Source organism: Chiloscyllium plagiosum, unplaced genomic scaffold, assembly GCF_037043375.1.
Source record: "Chiloscyllium plagiosum isolate Xiang-an unplaced genomic scaffold, Cpla_swu_hap1 HiC_scaffold_5, whole genome shotgun sequence".
Lineage (NCBI taxonomy): Eukaryota > Metazoa > Chordata > Chondrichthyes > Orectolobiformes > Hemiscylliidae > Chiloscyllium > Chiloscyllium plagiosum.
In genome coordinates, this window is record NW_028270143.1 from 12,724,636 (window position 1) to 12,744,916 (window position 20,281).

The 20,281-nt window shown below is 40.8% G+C and overlaps 1 protein-coding gene across 2 annotated transcripts in view; it reads left to right on the forward strand.

The window, feature by feature from the left end:
• dnah5 (dynein, axonemal, heavy chain 5) overlaps window positions 1-20,281 on the forward strand; it is a 343,383-nt gene that overhangs the window by 152,592 nt on the left and 170,510 nt on the right. For both annotated transcript variants that reach the window (XM_043689617.2, XM_087987009.1), the window contains 6 exons: window positions 313-485; window positions 9,279-9,457; window positions 10,718-10,905; window positions 12,962-13,156; window positions 15,603-15,737; window positions 16,574-16,681. In XM_043689617.2, coding sequence (XP_043545552.2) covers window positions 313-485; window positions 9,279-9,457; window positions 10,718-10,905; window positions 12,962-13,156; window positions 15,603-15,737; window positions 16,574-16,681 — 978 coding nt within the window. The remainder of the gene's footprint in view (window positions 1-312; window positions 486-9,278; window positions 9,458-10,717; window positions 10,906-12,961; window positions 13,157-15,602; window positions 15,738-16,573; window positions 16,682-20,281) is intronic.

The following is a 20,281-nucleotide window of genomic DNA, read 5'->3' on the forward strand; positions in this document are numbered from 1 at the left end:
ACTGGGTATGGAAATAAGAAAGAACAGTTAAAAAAAATGTTTGAAACAGTGGCTGCAGGTTTGAAAGGAAATAACCCAAGGCAGGCACTGTAAATAACTGTTTGAACAAGCAGTAATTAACGTTCAATTTGCAAGCAGTAATTAGCATCCAGATTATAGATGATCTGGAGCAGTGTATGTACTAATGCACCTCCTGTGCACAACAAGAAATTAATTGTTAGTTAGTTCCTCTTTTCAATGTATTGCAGATATTTTGGAAGCTGGGTTGATATATTTGTGGCCTGGAAACTATGTGAAAACTTTGTCTTGCAGTGTCGCTTGCACATCAAAACTCATACAGATTTTGAATGGCTCAAGCAATGCAGATTTTACTTCAGTGAGGATTCAGATAAGATGTTAATCAAAATTACAGATGTTGGATTCACATATCAGAATGAATTCCTCGGTTGTACGGATAGATTGGTCATAACACCCCTGACTGACAGGTGAGGAAATTGAACAGCCTGATGCTGAAATATTTCTCATTTCGTTTTTTAAAAAATTAATTCATTCAGGAGATGTGTGTTGCTGGCAAGACCCTTGAGAAGGTGTTGATGAGATGTCTTCTTGAATTGCTGCCTTCCCAGAGTCATGTTGGGTAGACATTTTCACCTGTTGATAATGAAGAATGGTGACATATTTTCAAGTCAATTGACATGTGACTATCAGGTACACTTAAAGGTAGTTGTGTTCCTATGCTTCAATTGTCTTTGTCCTTCATATTTTTGGCAAATGGTGTTTCATTAACCTTGGCAATTTATCACAGCACATTTTGTCAATGGCACACCTTGCAGGTATGGGTTTAGTGTGAATATTTGAAACAATGGGTGGAGTCCTGGTCAAGTGGTCTGCTTTCTCCTGAATGGTGTGGAACTTGTTGAGCAGTGTTGGAGCTACACTCGTCCAACTGAGTAGAGAACATTACACTGCATTCCAATTGTGCCTTGTCAAAAGTAGGAAAGACTTTAATGATTCAAGGAGAGTGACTCATGCATAAATCCCAATCTCCAATTACTATTGGATCCTCAGTAGTTTTGTGACTAATCCAGTAACTTTAGTGGTGATCTGGTCGGCATGGATAGGTTGGACCGAAGGGTCCGTTTCCATGCTGTACATCTCTATGACTTTATGACTCTATGGGGAATTCATTTTTTTTTTTGCAGGGAGGTTCTCAGGCTCTCTCTTGAGATGACTGGTGCATGGCTCTAATCTCGACTCTGGTACAAGGCATTACTTTGAGAGTTTGTTTTTCATTCATGGGATAGGCCCAATTATTACCCATCTCTAAATGCCCTTGGGAAGGTGGTGCTGAACAAAAACAGTGCTGTTAGGAAGGGAATTTTCAGCATTCTGATCCAGTGCAAGTGAATGCAGCCCCAAGTCAGATTAATGTGTGGTTTGGAGAACTTGCATACAGTGTTGTTCCCACACATCATCTACCTTTGTCCTTCTAGATGGTAGAGGTCACAGTCTTAGAATGTGTTATTGAAGATGCCTTGGTGAGTTACCATATTTCATTACATAGATGATACATGCTGTTGCTACTGTGTATCAGTGGTCGCAGAAGTGAATGTTCAAGGTAGTAGATGGGGTGCCAATCAAGTGAACTGTTTTGTCCTGGTAAGGTTGGAACTTCTTGAGTGATGTTGAAGCCAGCCAAGTGGACAGTATTCTATCAAACTCTTGACTCGTACCTGTGGGCAGATGTTGAAGAGAAAGTACTTTCCACAGAAAAGTGAGCCTCTAACCTGATCTTGAGCCATCGTATATATATGCTGATATGATTCAGTTTCTGGTTTTGATAATGGAGGATTTTGTGGGCAGTAATGCCGTTGAAGTTAAGCTGCATATAGATAAAGGCATTTTCACTATCTGAAGCATCACAAATGATGCTGAACACTCCAATCATCAGTGAACATCCCCAGTTCTGTCTTTATGATGGCCACAAGATCTTTGATGAAACAATTGAAGAGAGTTGAGTCTAGGGCATTTTCATGAAGAACTCTGGCAGTGATTTCCGAGGACTGAGATCCAAGATGATTGATGACCAAAAACTGCAACCATTTTCTTTGTGAAAAGTATACCTCTAAACAGTGGGAAGTTGTCCCTCTTGATTTCCATTGACTTCAATTTAACTGGTCCGTTGGTCATGTCATTTTAGTATCAAGGGCTGCCACTCTCATCTCACCTTTCAAATTCATTTGTTTTGTCCATGTCTGGATTGTGGCTATAATGAGGTTAAGAACCGAGTACATCCTAACTGAGGTCAATGTGCAGGTTTTCGGTGAATCAACACCACTTACTAACACTATCAATAACATAGTCTTTCACTTTCCTGGTGTTTGAGCTGATTGAGCAGATATTGACTGGATTTGATACATGCTGTAGTTTACATCCAGCTCTCGCTGCTGGAGTTGTTGCTGCTGCTTCTCTAGTTCCTCATGAGCAGGCAAGCATAAGATTGAGAGCTGGGGATTAGATATCAAAGGTAAAAAACCTAAATCATAGCAATTGACCTCCAAACTACTGGAAATCATCTATAAAGGGGAAAAGGATTCTCTCAGAAAAGGTCCCTGTGAGGCAAACTCCTTTCATAGACAGCTGCCTCTTTGTCTGATCTCAGTATTGAAAGAACTTTTCTTCGATGATGTGCTTTATCCTATCAATTGCCACTTTCATGTCACTTTATATTTCCAAGACACTGTCACAGGCACACACTTTAGTGCCAGGAAACAGCAATTGTCAGGAGCCAAAATATGAAAATTGTGACAGTGGGTTCAAATTCAACGTGATTATGTTGGGTCAGGCTGTGGCTGCATTCATTATTGTATTTGATGTACATTTCATGAGTACTCATCATGTTAGCATAGCTTTGAAATTATGTTTCACCCTCAAGATAAATACAGTGATGGGGAGGAATCTTATGGAACCCATTTCGCATTCATTTAAAGAAGGTGTCATCAATTGGTTTTGTTTCGGTGAGTCTGAGGTCTTTGTTGAACTCTGTGGCGTAAAGGAAGGGATCTGAAGAAATAACAGCTCACATTGAGGCTTGGACTGACAAGCACAAATGAGATGGCATGGGGCTGGTGGGTGAGAGGTCAGTGTGGGGATAGGGATGGAAGGTAGCAAAGCCAAACAATAGTTGTGTGGAGTCTGTGCGTGGAAATCTGCATTGGGAAAGGCCGAACATTTAGAGTGTGGTGAGGTGGCGGGTGGAGTCAGTGTAGATAAACAAAAGCCAAAAAGCCAGGAGTAGTACTGTTCACATGAATGTCGAGTGAGTCAAACTGTGGTTGCAGTTTGCGTCACTAACAGACCTACGTCACTGAAACAGACCTACGTCACCGTAACAGACCTACGTCACCGTAACAGACCTATGTCACCGTAACAGACTTACGTCACTGTAACAGACCAACGTCACTGTAACAGACCTACGTCACCGTAACAGACCTACGTCACCGTAACAGACCTACGTCACTGTAACAGACCTACGTCACTGAAACAGACCTACGTCACTGTAACAAATCTACGTCACTGTAACAGATCTACGTCATTGAAACAGACCTACGTCATTGAAACAGACCTACGTCACTGTAACAGATCTACGTCACTGTAACAGACCTACGTCACTGTAACATACCTACGTCACTGTAACAGACCTACGTCACTGTAACAGACCTACGTCACTGAAACAGACCTAAGTCACTGTAACAGACCTACGTCACTGAAACAGACCTACGTCACTGTAACAGACCTACGTCACTGAAACAGACCTACGTCACTGTAACAGACCTACGTCACTGAAACAGATCTACGTCACTGTAACAGACCTACGTCACTGTAACAGACCTACGTCACTGAAACAGACCTACGTCACTGTAACAGATCTACGTCACTGAAACAGATCTACGTCACTGAAACAGACCTACGTCACTGTAACAGACCTACGTCACTGTAACAGACCTACGTCACTGAAACAGACCTACGTCACTGTAACAAATCTACGTCACTGTAACAGACCTACGTCACTGTAACAGACCTACGTCACTGTAACAGACCTACGTCACTGAAACAGACCTACGTCACTGAAACAGACCTACGTCACTGTAACAGACCTACGTCACTGAAACAGACCTACGTCACTGAAACAGATCTACGTCACTGAAACAGACCTACGTCACTGTAACAGATCTACGTCACTGTAACAGATCTACGTCACTGAAACAGACCTACGTCACTGAAACAGACCTACGTCACTGAAACAGACCTACGTCACTGTAACAGACCTACGTCACTGTAACAGACCTACGTCACTGAAACAGACCTACGTCACTGTAACAGACCTACGTCACTGTAACAGATCTACGTCACTGTAACAGACCTACGTCACTGTAACCGGCCTATGTCCCTGAAACAGACCTACGTCACTGAAACAGACCTACGTCACAGTAACAGACCTACGTCACAGTAACAGACCTACGTCACAGTAACAGACCTACGTCACTGTAACAGACCTACGTCACTGAAACAGACCCTACGTCACTGAAACAGACCTACTTCACTGAAACAGACCTACGTCACTGTAACAGATCTACGTCACTGTAACAGACCTACGTCACTGAAACAGACCTACGTCACTGAAACAGACCTACGTCACTAACAGATCTACGTCACTGTAACAGACCTAAGTCACTGAAACAGACCTACGTCACTGTAACAGACCTACGTCACTAACAGATCTACGTCACTGTAACAGACCTAAGTCACTGAAACAGACCTACGTCACTGTAACAGATCTACGTCACTGTAACAGATCTATGTCACTGTAACAGACCTAAGTCACTGAAACAGACCTACGTCACTGTAACAGACCTACGTCACTAACAGATCTACGTCACTGTAACAGACCTAAGTCACTGAAACAGACCTACGTCACTGTAACAGATCTACGTCACTGTAACAGATCTACGTCACTGTAACAGACCTACGTCACTGTAACAGACCTACGTCACTGTAACAGATCTACGTCACTGTAACAGACCTACGTCACCGTAACAGACCTACGTCACCGTAACAGACCTACGTCACTGAGACAGACCTCCTTCACCGTAACAGACCTATGTCACCGTAACAGACCTACGTCACTGAAACAGACCTACGTCACTGAAACAGACCTACGTCACTAACAGATCTACGTCACTGTAACAGACCTAAGTCACTGAAACAGACCTACGTCACTGTAACAGACCTACGTCACTAACAGATCTACGTCACTGTAACAGACCTAAGTCACTGAAACAGACCTACGTCACTGTAACAGATCTACGTCACTGTAACAGATCTATGTCACTGTAACAGACCTAAGTCACTGAAACAGACCTACGTCACTGTAACAGACCTACGTCACTAACAGATCTACGTCACTGTAACAGACCTAAGTCACTGAAACAGACCTACGTCACTGTAACAGATCTACGTCACTGTAACAGATCTACGTCACTGTAACAGACCTACGTCACTGTAACAGATCTACGTCACTGTAACAGATCTACGTCACTGTAACAGATCTACGTCACTGTAACAGACCTACGTCACTGAAACAGATCTCCTTCACTGTAACAGACCTACGTCACCGTAACAGACCTACGTCACCGTAACAGACCTACGTCACCGTAACAGACCTACGTCACTGAGACAGACCTCCTTCACCGTAACAGACCTATGTCACCGTAACAGACCTATGTCACCGTAACAGACCTACGTCACCGAGACAGACCTACGTCACCGTAACAGACCTACGTCACTGAAACATACCTATGCCACTTAAACAGATTTACGCCCATGAAATGCTGTATAAAGGATGCTCCGAGAGAACGTGAAATTTTCCATATTCAGAGTGAAACAGCTGTTCTTCATACTTTGGAGGTCATCAACCCAACATAGACATTGGTCTCCTTCTGTTGTCACTGCTGAGGAAGAGTACCTCTCACTATTTACTGAAAACCTGGAAGAGAATGTGCAGGCAGCTTCACTGGACCATGATATGATATGTTTGTCTTGACATCTTGAATTATGTTTGTAAATGGCTTGGTCATGTTAGATATATCCCAGAGCAATATATATCAAAGAGCTCGGGAGGAAGGGGGAGATAGATTTGGTGTTGGCTGAAGGTTATAAAGGATTTGAAACACAATTCAGTCAGAACTAACGGGGCATGATGTAATTTCAGGCTATGAGAGAGAGCTGCTTTGCTTGTTTATGGCTTTTTATAGCCCATCTAAAACTTCTAAACTGTCAGGTGAGGTTCTGATCCTCCTATGAAAACATATGCCTGTCATTGGCTGTGTTAGTTATCATAGAATATAAAACAGTACAGGCCCTTCTGCCCCCCCAATCCATGCTGACCATGAAACTATTTGAAGCTATTTAAAATTAATCCCATCCTCCTGCGCATTGTCCATATGCCTCTATTCCCTGCCTGTTCATGTGTCTGTCTAAATGCCTTTTAAACTTTGTTAATGTATCTCCTTCTACCACCTTCCCTGGTAGTAAGTTCAAGACAACGACCTCCCTCTGTTTAAAAACATGCCTTGCATATCTCCCTTAAATTTTCCCATCTTACCTTAAATCTATGCCCATAGTATTTGACATTTCCACCTGGGAAATAGAGTCCGACTAACCACCCTATCCATGCATCTCTCCGTTTTATATACTTCTATCAGGTCCCCCCCCTCAGCCTCTGACACTCTAGTGAAAAAGGTGCTATTGTATCTAATCTCTTCTTTCTGCTAATATCCTCCAGTCAAGGCAACATCCAGATAAACCTCTTTTGTATCCTCTCGAAGGCCTCCATGTCTTTCCTATACTGTGAGGACCAGAACTACAAACAATACTCAAAATGTGGCCTAATGTCTAAAACACCTGCAACATGACTTGCCAATGTTTATACTCAGTGCTGATTAATGAAAGCAAACACATCCTTTGCCTTCCTTACAACTTTATTCACTTGTGTTGCCACTTTCAGGGAGCTATGGACTTGTACTCCAAGATTCCTCTGTAAATCAATGCTCCTAAGGGAGCTCCCATTAACTATATACTTTATTCTTGCGTTTAACCTCTCAAAATACATCACCTCTAATCTACTATTGCCGTACACTAATCTACTATTGCCGTATACTAATCTACTATTGCCGTACATAGAATACCACAAATATTCATTACCATTGACTCCATAGATGGGTGTTTGTCCTCTGAGTTGAAATTGGCCAAATCCGGCATTATGCATTAAGAAAAAGTGGGCGGCACGGTGGCACAGTGGTTAGCACTGCTGCCTCACAGCGCCAGAGACCCGGGTTCAATTCCCGCCTCAGGCGACTGACTGTGTGGAGTTTGCACATTCTCCCCGTGTCTGCGTGGGTTTCCTCCGGGTGCTCCGGTGTCCTCCCACAATCACAAAGATGTGCAGGTCAGGTGAATTGGCCATGCTAAATTGCCCGTAGTGTTAGGTAAGGGGTAAGTGTAGGGGTATGGGTGGGTTGCGCTTCGGCGGGGCGGTGTGGACTTGTTGGGCCGAAGGGTCTGTTTCCACACTGTAAGTAATCTAATCTAATCTTGTCCAGATTAAATTCCATCTGCCATTTCTTTACCCAACTTTTCAATTGAACTACATCCTGCTGCATCCTTTGACAACCTTCTCCACTATCGACAATTTTACCAATTTTCATGTCATCTGCAAACTTACTAATCAGATCACCAATATTTTCATCTAAATTATTTATATATCATTTAGAAAAATTACAAAGAACAGAGATCCCAGTTCTGATCCTGTTTACAGACCTCCAGTCAGAAAAACACCCTCCACCACTACCCTCTGTATTCTATGACCAAGCCAATTTTGTATCCAATTTACCATGAATCCCATGTGATCTAAGTGTTTGAACCAGCCTACCATTTGGGACTGTGTCAAATGCTTATGGAAGTCCATGTAGATAATGTCCACTTCCCTACCGTCATCAGTAGACAAGCAGGAGGCTAGAAGAACACAGCAAGCTAGGCAGCATAAAGAGATGGAGAAGTGAACATTTCGGGTATAACCATCATCAGTGGCATGAATCAAGTGACACAATAGTGAAATGATTGCCAATCTCTGGTTCCATTGTCAGGAATTGTGCACCACTTTTAAAAACTGTAACTTTTAATTTTTCTGTACTTTTGATTGTGAACTGAAACGGAAAACTGTTTGTGTTTTATAAACCAAGAATTGCGGAAAGATTACTTCATTTTTAAAACAATCAATCTACCTGACATTTATTGTAAGTGTATTTACGGTGCTGTTTATTCAAGCACTGAGGGGAGTCTAGTTGTAGATGAGCTGGAGCCAAGGAGTGTGTATGAATGGAGATCTGCCAGGCAACAAGTAGCTGTTAGTTCTGTGGAATGGGGACCCATTGTCAATGACAAAGGCCTTCTGCCTGTCAGTGACGAAGTGATTGGCTTCCAGGTAGCTGAACAGCTCGAGGGTATGAATGTTGAGGCAGAATCAATGGACCTTTAAAAAGGGATGAATTGAATTTTCCACTTCAGTAATAAAACACCTTGAACCTGAAGAAAGTCATGCCTATTTCCCAGATTACTTGTTGTAACCTATTGCTTTTAACCAATAAGAGGCGGTATAGGTGTAAACCAGTCACCCTGTACCTCCTGCATGCAAGTGGAAGTATTTAGAGAAGGAAAATTGAGGAGCAGCAAGTCCTGACCAGCATAAAGGATCAACTCTCCAAACCCTGACCATTGAAATGCCTTTCCAGTCTTTCCTTCTACCCATCACACACCTTCCTTTTGTATGTATAATCTATCTATATGTGTGTATAGGGGGAATTTTATAAGGGAGTCAGAGATTTAACTGATAGATTTACATGTCAATAGTTCATTATTGTTCACCTGTAGCTATTTATCCAGAATAAATATAATTCTTGAACAGCAAGTAAATGGGCTCATGATGTTTTGTGAACCACATGCAATCACTTGTTGAGGGAATACAATCACTTTGAGTATGCCTTGTATAATTTCATGAGCTGTGGGCTGGATCCCACAACTTTCTGACTCAGAAGAATTTGGCAAGTCACTCACTTGATAGTATTCTTGTCTCTGATTCATAGATTGAACACTTAGCATTCAGCAAGATGTGTATTTGTCGAAACAGTTTATGACCACATGTATTATTCTGGTTATTTCAGATGTTACATTACTCTAGCTCAGGCACTTGGAATGAATATGGGAGGAGCTCCTGCTGGGCCCGCAGGGACAGGCAAGACGGAAACTACCAAAGATATGGGCAGGTGCCTTGGGAAGTATGTGGTGGTCTTCAACTGCTCAGATCAAATGGACTTCAGGGGACTTGGGAGAATTTTTAAAGGTGACTGTTCAACTCAGAGAATTGTTTCCATGCTCTGCTAAACTGATTTTGCTTAGATTTGTCTACTAGAATTTAAGGCAGCAATAGAAAATGCCACTATTTGGAATGCAACTATTTTTCTGTTAGCTTTTTCAAAAATTATTACGCATTTTTCTCCTTATTGAGTTCTTTGCCTCCCTGCGTCATGCACTATGCAAGGTGAAGAATGCTGGTGAATAACTTATCAGCCTTGGCTCATTCTTTACTCATATTGCCCACTAGATGGCCACTAACAAGCAACTAACTTATTTTGTGATCAACAAAAGCTTGTGATCCTTCTGTGATCAATGAAACCTTGTTTTGTTTGTATTGATCAAAGTATTGATCTTTTAATAGAAGTTAAATGATTAACATTGTACACCAAAAACGGGCATGCACTTTTTTTATGCCCATGTGACAGTCACTAAGTATATCACTTTTGAGTCTTGTATTTTTAGAACTAAATTGCACAATATTTATTTTGTAAATGTGGCAAAGTTGAATGTTTTTGAGCATTGCCTGCACAAAACTCAATCTGTCATATATACATTTTTTTCGCAACTCAACCTAGCTACTTTTTTTTTTATGCGTAAGCCCATATTTTTCTTTACACTTAGGGATTAATTTGGTTTTGTTTTGTGAAGGTTTCAATAATAAAGATAATGAATGCAGATGCAGTAAGGAGTGAAAAACATTAGGATAGCAGGAAAGTGGAGTTGAGGACAAAAATGATCAAATAGCAGAATAGTGGCCTGCGACTGCTCCGAATTCATATTTTAACTGACATTTTATTCAGGTTCATTTTCTGATATGTTAAAATGTGCGATCTGCTTGCATTTTAGCACAAAGTTTTGTAGCTAATTGCAAATGGTCAAATACACATTCTAACAATCTTTGCAAAATAAGTTGAAAACATTCAGTTTTTGATACGTTAATTCTGTGTAGAAGAAGATACAAAACAATTAGTGCTAATACACGTGTAGTTCATATATTTTCATGGAGCCTGCAGCTTGCCTTTAGGAAACTGCAGCAATTTTGTTATGTCTATTATAATTAATTTGTAAATTTATCTTCATGAATTAAGAGATTAGCAGAATGTTTGCTGCATGTCCACTTTGATAATTAGTCATAGGTAGCTTTTAATATGAAAGGAAGTGGATATCCTCAGTGTTTTTACACTGTCTGTCAGCTTTGTTCAACAACTGTTATAAGATGTAATCATTTATTATTTACCTTTAATAGGCCTAGCACAATCTGGATCCTGGGGTTGCTTTGATGAATTCAATCGTATTGATCTACCAGTTCTCTCAGTTGCTGCTCAGCAGATTGCTGTAGTACTGACATGCAAAAAGGAACGTAAAAAGAATTTTATCTTCACAGATGGAGATTCTGTAGAAATGAATGCTGAATTTGGAATTTTCCTCACTATGGTAAATCCAGTTAATTAAAAATGTAAAAGGAAGAAAACTGTGCTAATGCAATTTATGAAAAGATAACTTGCTCATTTTAATATCTGACGCAATTAGCTAGAGTATCACTTCACATATGATGTTCATGATATTGTATGGGGCTAACTTGGCCTTGTACAGACTTCCAAGAACACTTGCAGTATTTAAGAATAAGCATTGACTAAGTCATTTTTCAATATGGTTGCATAAGAATATAAGATATAGGAGCAGAGTTAGGTCATTCATCCGTTGAATATGCGCCACCATTCGATCATGGTGCCTTGTCCCTAATCTTTGATGTCTTTCCTATTCATGAATATAAAGACACTTCGTGACTTGGTCTTTACAGCTGTCTGTGGCAGTGAGTTTAACAAATTCACCACCCTCTGACTGAAGAAATTCTCTTCATCTCAGGGTTCCAAAGGCAATTCACTTCTCTCTGAGGCAGTACCTTCTGGTCCTAGTCTCTCTGACTAGTGGAAACATCTTCTCCACTCTATCTAGACCTCTCAGTATTCTGTAAATTTCATTCAGATCTATCCTCATCCTTCTAATCTCTATTGAGTACAGATCCAGAGTCCTCAGTTGCTCTTCATAAGATAAGCTTTTCATTTCTGGGTTCATTCCTGTAAACTTCCTCTGGACCTCCTGCAACCTTCCTTAGGTACAGAGCCTAAAACTACTCAACATAGTTCAAATGTAGTCTGACCAGAGCCTTACGCAGCCTCAGCAGTACATCCTTGCTCTTGTATTTTAGTCCTCTTGAAATGAATGCTAACCTTGCATTTGCCTTCCTGACTGTCAAATGAACCTGCATATTAGCCGAATGATAGCTGCAAAAGTCAATTTTGTCTCCAATTTTTAACCAGTGATGGCAAAATGGAATTTGATGGATTCACGGGTACAGGAACCAGTATGTAAAGAGTGTATTGCTTTAGTATATGTGAAGATGGAGACTGTAAGAGCCAACAGGGCATTGCTGTTCTCAACTGATGGTAGAATGAAGTTTACCACTGAAACAAAAACGGTATGGCTGAAGGTGGCAGAGGAGGTCAGCATTGCACACCTGGATTCCTTACCATGATTGATGTAATTACATAAATAGGGTTGGCGATGTAAATAAAATGACTTGGATAAGGACACTGTGTGTAAGCTTTCTCGGTTTGCTGATGAGATACGGATGGGAGGAGGCTGAAAAATGGCTGTGAAAGGGTATTGATAGATTAAGTGAGTGGAAAAAATATGGCAGATATAAATAATGCGGAGGGGTTGATGTTATCCACTTTGGAAAATAAAATAGGAAACATTTTTAAATGTTATGCAAGTGGGACGCATTGACATTCAAAGGGATCCAGGTGTCCTTGTAAGTGAATGACAATGAAAACATGCATACACAGCAAGCAGTTGAGAAAACCTATTATGTTAGCCTTTAGTACAAATAACTTGAATTAGAAAAATCAAGAAGTCTTAGTGCAATTGTATTGATCCTAAGTGAGACCACGCTGGAGTACTTTTCAGACTCTTTACCTAAAAAATCCCACCAACTTGTTTTTAAGAAACACCTTTCATGTCCCAAGGGCTCTGCAAGAACACTATAAAACAAGATTTGAAAGTGAACAGCATACGAATGCATTAGTGTGGAAAAGCTGGGTTGTAAGAAACTTCAAAAAGAAGGAAAGAGAGGCAGAAAGGTAAAGAGATTGAGTGAAATAATTACAAAATTTAGAGAATAGACAGCTGATGACATAGCTACAAATGGCAGAACAGTTATACCTGACAATCTCCAACAGGGGGTTGCAAATACCTTGGAGGTTTATCTGTAGGCAACAGATATCCATGGATTGAAGGGAGCAGTTTGAGCTGGATTCTCCCCTTTAAATATTCAATGGGCTTCATATTTTTCTGCTGTCAATCATCAAATTGATATGTTGCCTGGTTTTTGCAGTTTAGTCATAATGATACTCAGTAGAAAGTCTCTCCTAGGTGAATTATCAGATTTTTAATAAATACTCTTAAGCCTGTGTCTCTAAATTGATAGAACCCTGGGTATGCTGGACGTCAAGAGCTACCTGAGAATCTGAAAATCAACTTCCGGTCTGTTGCTATGATGGTACCGGATCGTCAGATCATCATTCGTGTTAAGCTTGCCAGTTGTGGATTTATTGACAACATAACACTGGCCAGGAAGTTTTTCACCCTGTACAAATTGTGTGAGGAACAGCTCTCTAAACAGGTTTGTGCATTGCAATTCTAACATGCTCAATGTTGATGTGTGGGTCAGGTGAATTGGACATGCTAAATCGCCCATAGCGTTAGGTGCATTTGTCGGAGGGAAATGGGTCTGGATGAGTTACTCTTCGGAGGGTCGGTGTGGACTGGTTGGGCCTAAGGGCCTGTTTCCACACTGTAGGGAATCTAATCTAATCTAATTGTTCATTACCGCTTTAATCAAATAAAAGGGTTATATTACAGTTTATTGCATTGTACTATGAGTATGCATATATTGTATTCTAATTCATTGGTCATTTTTTTCTCTCTATGTTGGAGGAGTATCTTCTATTGTACATTTGTGACCTGCTTTTAGCATTCCAACTGTGCTTTTGAAAATGTAATTGTTTAACGGATGATGGCATCTCTGGCTGGGCAAGCATTCATTGTCTGTCCTGATTGCTCAGAGGGCAATTAAGAGTTTACCACATTTCTGTGGGCCTGGAGTCATATGAAGGACAGACCAGGAGGAAGTGAGGACTGCAGATGCTGGAGATCAGAATCGAGAGTTTGGTGCTGGAAAAGCACAGCAGGTCAGGCAGCATCCGAGAAGCAGGAAAATTGATGTTTCGGCCATAAGCTTTTCATCAGGAATAATCAGGAATTCCTGATGAAGGGTTTATGCCCAAAATGTCGATTCTCCTGCTCCTCAAATGCTGCCAGATCTGCTGTGCTTTTCCAGCACCACACTCTCAATGCAGGACAGACCAGGTAAGGATAGCACATTTCCTCTATTAAAGGACATTTGTGAAATGGATAGCTTTTTGCAACAATCGACAATGATGACATAGTTACCATTATCAAACCATTTATTCCAATCATTGCAGAATATAAATTGCACCATCTTTTCACCATGGTGGGATTCAAATCCATGTCCTCAGAGCATTAGCACGGGCACTGGATTACTAGACTAGTGGCATTTCCACTGCATGCAGCAATTTCCAATGTGTGGGCATACAAGCAGGGGCTATACCTCCTTTACCATCTACTTGGTGGTTCACTGCTAACCTCTGGCCTGTCCATCCAGGTCCCTTTCCTCCACTGTCAGGGGTCTGTCAGCCTTAACCCAAAGATGTCACCACTACTCCCCAACACCTACTTGGATGCAGCTACAATGATGGCCAGTGCACTTGGTGCACTGATCGGACCAAAGAGCTGCCAGCTATTTGATTGATTAGCTCTGCCTGCTGGTAGGACTTCCTCCCCTGATGAGGGCACAGATGGCCCAGCTGGGGCTCACTAACAGTCCAGAGACTGTTAAATTGCTGCTGGGCAAACTGGAGAAGATGGGGAGGGGGAAGCCTGGCTTCCCCCAGCATTTCTGCCACAAGGGTTTGAATCCTGGGGGCAACATAAAATTCCACCCATACTTTCTACTCAATAAAATCCTTTTGTTGTTTGACATACTTCTTTTGATTCACTCTTGCATTTTGTGTTTTGTGGAAAAAAGAGCACCAATCAGTTAAATCCTGTCTACCTTTTAAAAATGCGCCAAATATTCCTGATTCTTATAGAAGAAAAGAAAACTGGTACTTTGAAAACTTTATTTGGGAGGATGGCGGGCAGAACCACCTCCACCCCCCCAAACCCTACCAACAAAATATAGTAAGGCGACAGTCGAGACCCTAACTTTTATATTTATTTCAAGGCAAGTTTAAGGTGTTGTGTTCCAGATGCCATTCAATTGGTCCACCACTAGACTTGAAGCAAACTGCACTTTAGTTTTACAGCACATTGAAAATACAAACCAAAGGATGAATTGACATAATGTTAACTCTATTGAAATACTTAACAAGATAATAATATGGTTTAACCACTAATCATCAACTGTTCCAATGAAGGGAGCATTCCATAAACACACCCTTGGCAAGGCAATTTCACAAAACAGTTTTATTTTCACGTGCTGATTTCTCACTCTAACAGCGGAGAGACAGAGCCAGCCAGGAGAAAACTTCTCACTAACTGAAAGCAAAACTAAAAATCCTCCTGGGTCCATATGAGCACTGACTCTGCCCACTCATGTTTCTTTTGTCTAATTTTTAAACAAATTTAAAACTATTTACTATTTACCATGGAGCAGACATCTCGAAAACAGGGTGGCAACATCTCTCTGCAAGAGGAACAGGACAGAACACATCTCTTAAAGAGCATGGTCTCATCACAGAATGGAGGAGGAGGAGGTTACGAGGGCTAAATGTTCCTCGGTCCTGTGCCTATTTATTTAATCACCTTCACCCAGCAGGGAACGGCATCTGAATGAACTGCAGATTAAGGAATTATTAATACAGCATTATAGTTCTGATTCAGACTTATCTTCCATATGTGTGCAGCTCCCCTTTGAGTTCAATGCAGGTGAATTTACCCATAAATACAAACACTAAGTAAAAGATTTCACCATGTATCCTGACTAGGTGCATTATGATTTTGGCCTACGAAATATCCTGTCAGTCCTGCGGACACTCGGAGCTGCAAAACGAGCCAATCCCAATGATTCTGAATCGACCATTGTTATGCGTGTACTTCGTGATATGAACCTCTCCAAGCTGGTAAGTCATATTGTCCGTCTGTTTGGCACATCACAAAAAACCAACACAATCCAGAACTGACCTTCACTGTGTTTGTGTTTTTCAGAATTTAATTGATTTCTGAAAATGTCAGACAAAAGCATTGTAAAATGTGGAAAAATATTGACATTTTCTTACATTTAAATATGTGAACCTAAATATCTTCAAATTTGTTCATCCATAAAAATAAAAGGTATCATTGTGGTGCAAAAATGATGCTTTGTGATCAGTGTTTTGTGATCAGTGTTTTGTGATCAGTGTTTTGTGATCAGTGTTTTGTGATCAGTGTTTTGTGATCAGTGTTTTGTGATCAGTGTTTTGTGATCAGTGTTTTGTGATCAGTGTTTTGTGATCAGTGTTTTGTGATCAGTGTTTTGTGATCAGTGTTTTGTGATCAGTGTTTTGTGATCAGTGTTTTGTGATCAGTGTTTTGTGATCAGTGTTTTGTGATCAGTATTTTTACAGTTCATCAGGAACAAGAAGCAAAGCTGACAGTAACTAAATAGATTGAGTTTTGAAGAAGGATCATTGGCTTAAAACATTAACTTTGTTTCTCTCCCCAAAGATGTTGTGTGACCTGCTGAGTTTTTCCAGAATCTTTTGTTCTCTTCCCAGATTTCCAGCATTTGCAATATTTTGCTTTTGAAATAATGAATTTACTCTTTCTTCTTCCCAGAAGTATTTTTGAAAGTATTTCTATGTTGAGTAGTGAGTTGAAAACATTACGATATAAAATTCAAACTAAAATTTGAACCGTTAAAGACTTCATAATGTTGTTCAAATGTGATTACGATGTCAAAATATTCAATTTTTCCTAGATTGATGAAGATGAACCACTTTTCCTGAGTCTAATTGAAGATCTTTTCCCTGGAATTCACCTGGACAAAGCAGGGTATCCACAGCTGGAAACTGCCATAGACAAACAAGTAAATGAGATATAAACCTCACTATTTGGTCAATGTCACATATGAAATATAATTTTAACAGTTTTGATCAAACCATGGTAACTATAAATTGGCAAAACGGTGATCTAATTCCACCATTCTTACAAATGCAAAATTGCATAAGCTAACTAGAGAATGAGAATGAACAGAATCTGTTATTATTATGTTATTTATCATTATTATATTTGGTATAATTGTTGACTTAATAGATCCTGAAACTTGCTCAGCCAGTCTAGATCATGGCTGCTTATCTATCTCAATGCTGTATTCCCACGTTAACCTCATATCCTTTGCTATCATTATGAACTAATCTAATATCGAAGATTCCTCAGCCTTCTGGGAGATTCACCATCTTCTAAGTGAAGGTCTTCCTCCTCATTTAAATCCTAAATGGCTTGTCTTTTATTGTGAAACTGTGTCCCCTGATTCTAGACCACAATCAGGAAAAATGTCCTTTTTGCAAATACTCTGTCGATCCATTTAAGATTTCTGAATGTTTCTGTGAGGTCACCTCTCATTTATCTAAATTCCAAACATTACAGGACCAGTCCGCATAACGGTTTCTTCATTACACAGACGCTTCATTACTGGATTCAGTCAGGTGAACTTCCATTGCACTCTCTCAATTGTCGTAAAACCATAAGATGTAGGAGCTGAAGAAGGCTCTTCAAGGCTGCTCTGCCATTCCATGAGATCATGACTGATCGAATAATCCTGAACTCCACTTTTCTGCCTTTTTTTTCAACAATGCTCAATTCTCTTACTGATGAAAAATCTACCTCAGTCTTGAATATAAAAAAAATGGCCCAATCTCTACAGCCCTCTGTGACAAAAAACTTCCACAGATTCGCAAGTCTCTGGGAAAAGAAATTCAGCCTCATTTTTGATTTAAGTAGAAGAACCCTTCCCCTGAGACTGTGCACTCTGGGGAAATTCAGCAAAGGGTTACTCGACCCAAAAAGTTAACTCTGCTTTCTCTCCGCTGATGCTGCCAGACCTGCTGAGTTTTTCCAGCAACTTTTGTTTTTGTTGTTGCCGATGTCAGGGGAAACAACCACTCTGCATTTATCCTGTCAAGCCACGGAGAAATCTTATATGTTTCGATGAGGGTATCTCTCATTCCTCTAAACTGAAGAATGACCACAGGCCCAACTGATTCAACTTCTCCTCATAAGAAATCCCTCCATGTCAATGATCAGCTGAGTGAATGTTCTCTGAACTACCTACAATGCTAGTAAAGTTTTCCTTAGATAAAGGATCCAAAAAGGTTTAGAGTAGTCCAGATGTGGTCTGACTAGAGCCTTGTACAGTTTTAGCAAGAGTTCCCTTTGTTTTACTCCATTCCTTTTTAAATAAAAGCCAACATTCTATTTGCCTTTCCATTACCTGCTATCCTGCTTGTTACCTCCTCAAGAATCCTAATACATTTGTCAGGCAAGATTTCCCCTCAATGAAGCTATGCTGACTCTTAATCTATTTATCGTTATAAATGTGTGTATATTAAAATGCTCTGCTAGTACATCCACTTTCCCAATGACAGATGTTAACTGGTCTCCAGTTACCTCTTTTCCTTCCCGTTTTGAGTAGAAGTGTTGCATTGGCAGTGTTTCAATCATCATGCACTTTTCCAGAATCTAAGAATTATTAGAATGCATCCACTATCTCTGCAACTGCTTCCTTTAAAATCCTGGGATGCATCCCATCAGGTCTCCACATGTATTAACCTTAAGCCCCATTAGTTTCCCAGTACCTTTTCTTATTTACTTCCTCCCCCTACCTCACAACCCCCTCTTTTGACTCTTGGTTACATAGGACATTCAGCTGTTCAACACAAGAACAGGCACTTCGGCTCAAACATAATGCCTTGTGCCAAACATAATGCCAAATAAAACGAATCCCTTCTGCCTGCCCTTGGTCTATATCCCTCCCGTCCTTGCATATTCATATGCTTATCTAAAAGTCCCTTAAATGCCCTTATGGTATCTGCCTCAACCACAACCCCTGGGAGGGTATTCCAGACCCATGCCACTCTCTCTGTAAAAAAACTTGCCCCTCATATCTCCTTTCAACTTTCCCTCTCTCACCTTAAATGCATGCGCCCTAGTAATAGATATTTCAACTTTGAGAAAAAGATTCTGACCACCAACCCTATTTATGCATCCCATAATTTTATATACTTCTATCAAGTCTCCCCTCAGCCTCCGCTGCTCCGAGGAAAACAACCCGAGTTTTTCTAGCCTCTCCTTATAGCTCGTACCCTCTGATCCAGCCAACGTCCTGGTAAACCTCTTCTGCACCTTCTCCAAATCCTCCACAACCTTCCTGTAATGTGGTGACCAGAATTGACCACAATACTAAAAATCACACAACACCAGGTTATAGTCCAACAGGTTTAATTGGAAGCACACTAGCTTTCAGAGCGACGCTCCTTCATCAGGTGATTGTGGAGGGCTCGATCGTAACACAGAATTTATAGCAAAAATTTACAGTGTGATGTAACTGAAATTATACATTGAAAAATTGATTGTCTGTTAAGCCTTTCATCTGTTAGAATACAGTGATAGTTTCACTTCTTTCATGTGTAAATCACAAAACCTTCTTTTAAAGTTGCATTCTCGGGTTAGCTGTTAACAATGGTGATAGCTAGACAATATATTGAAGGTGTTTGCCCCCTGTGTTCTCTGTCTATGCCATGATGATTAGATTGATTCGAATCTAAGAAGTGAGATATCAGAGTTCTACATGAATGCATGCAGTTTTTGTGCAAAGTACAATGTAACTCTGCAAGTATAAATTCACCCCACAAAATATATGTGTGCATCTGGGTCTTTGTCTGTCTGTGTGTGTGTCTGGATGGGGGTTGTGAGTGAGAATGTGTGTGTGTGTGTAGTGAGTGCAGAGTGTCTTAAGTCTGTGAGGGGGTTCATGTGTGTGTGTGTCTATAAGGGTGTGCGTGGGTGTCTGTGTGCGCGTCTGTGTGTACCTGTGTCTTTGTGTATGTGAGAGTGTGTGCGCGTAGGAATATCTGTGTGTGTGTGTGTAGTGCAATGGTGATCACCTGTAATGTGACATGAACCCAAGGTCCCGGTTGAGGCCCTCCCTATGGGTACCGAACTTAGCTATCAGCCTCTGCTCGGCCACTTTCCTCTGCTGCCTGTCCCGAAGTCCACCTTGGAGGATGGTCACCCGAAGGTCCGAGGCTGAATGTCCAGTTGGGGAACACTTCAGTGGTCCAGGACACTTATCGGATTAAACTCCATCTGCCATTTCTTCACCCATATCCGCAACTGATCTATATCTTGCTGTATCCTTGCACAACCTTCTGCAATATCCACAACTCCACCGGTCTTAGTATCATCTGCAAACTTATTAACTTATCTACATTTTCATCTTAGTCATTTATATATATCCACACAAACAGCAGAGGTCCTGTACGGATGCCTGAAGAACACCACTAGTCACAGATCCCCGACCAGAAAAACACCTTTCCACTACTACCCTCTGTCTTTCATGGGGAAGCAAATTCTGACTCCACACAGCCAAGTCACCATGGATCCCATGCATCGTAATCTTCTGGATGGC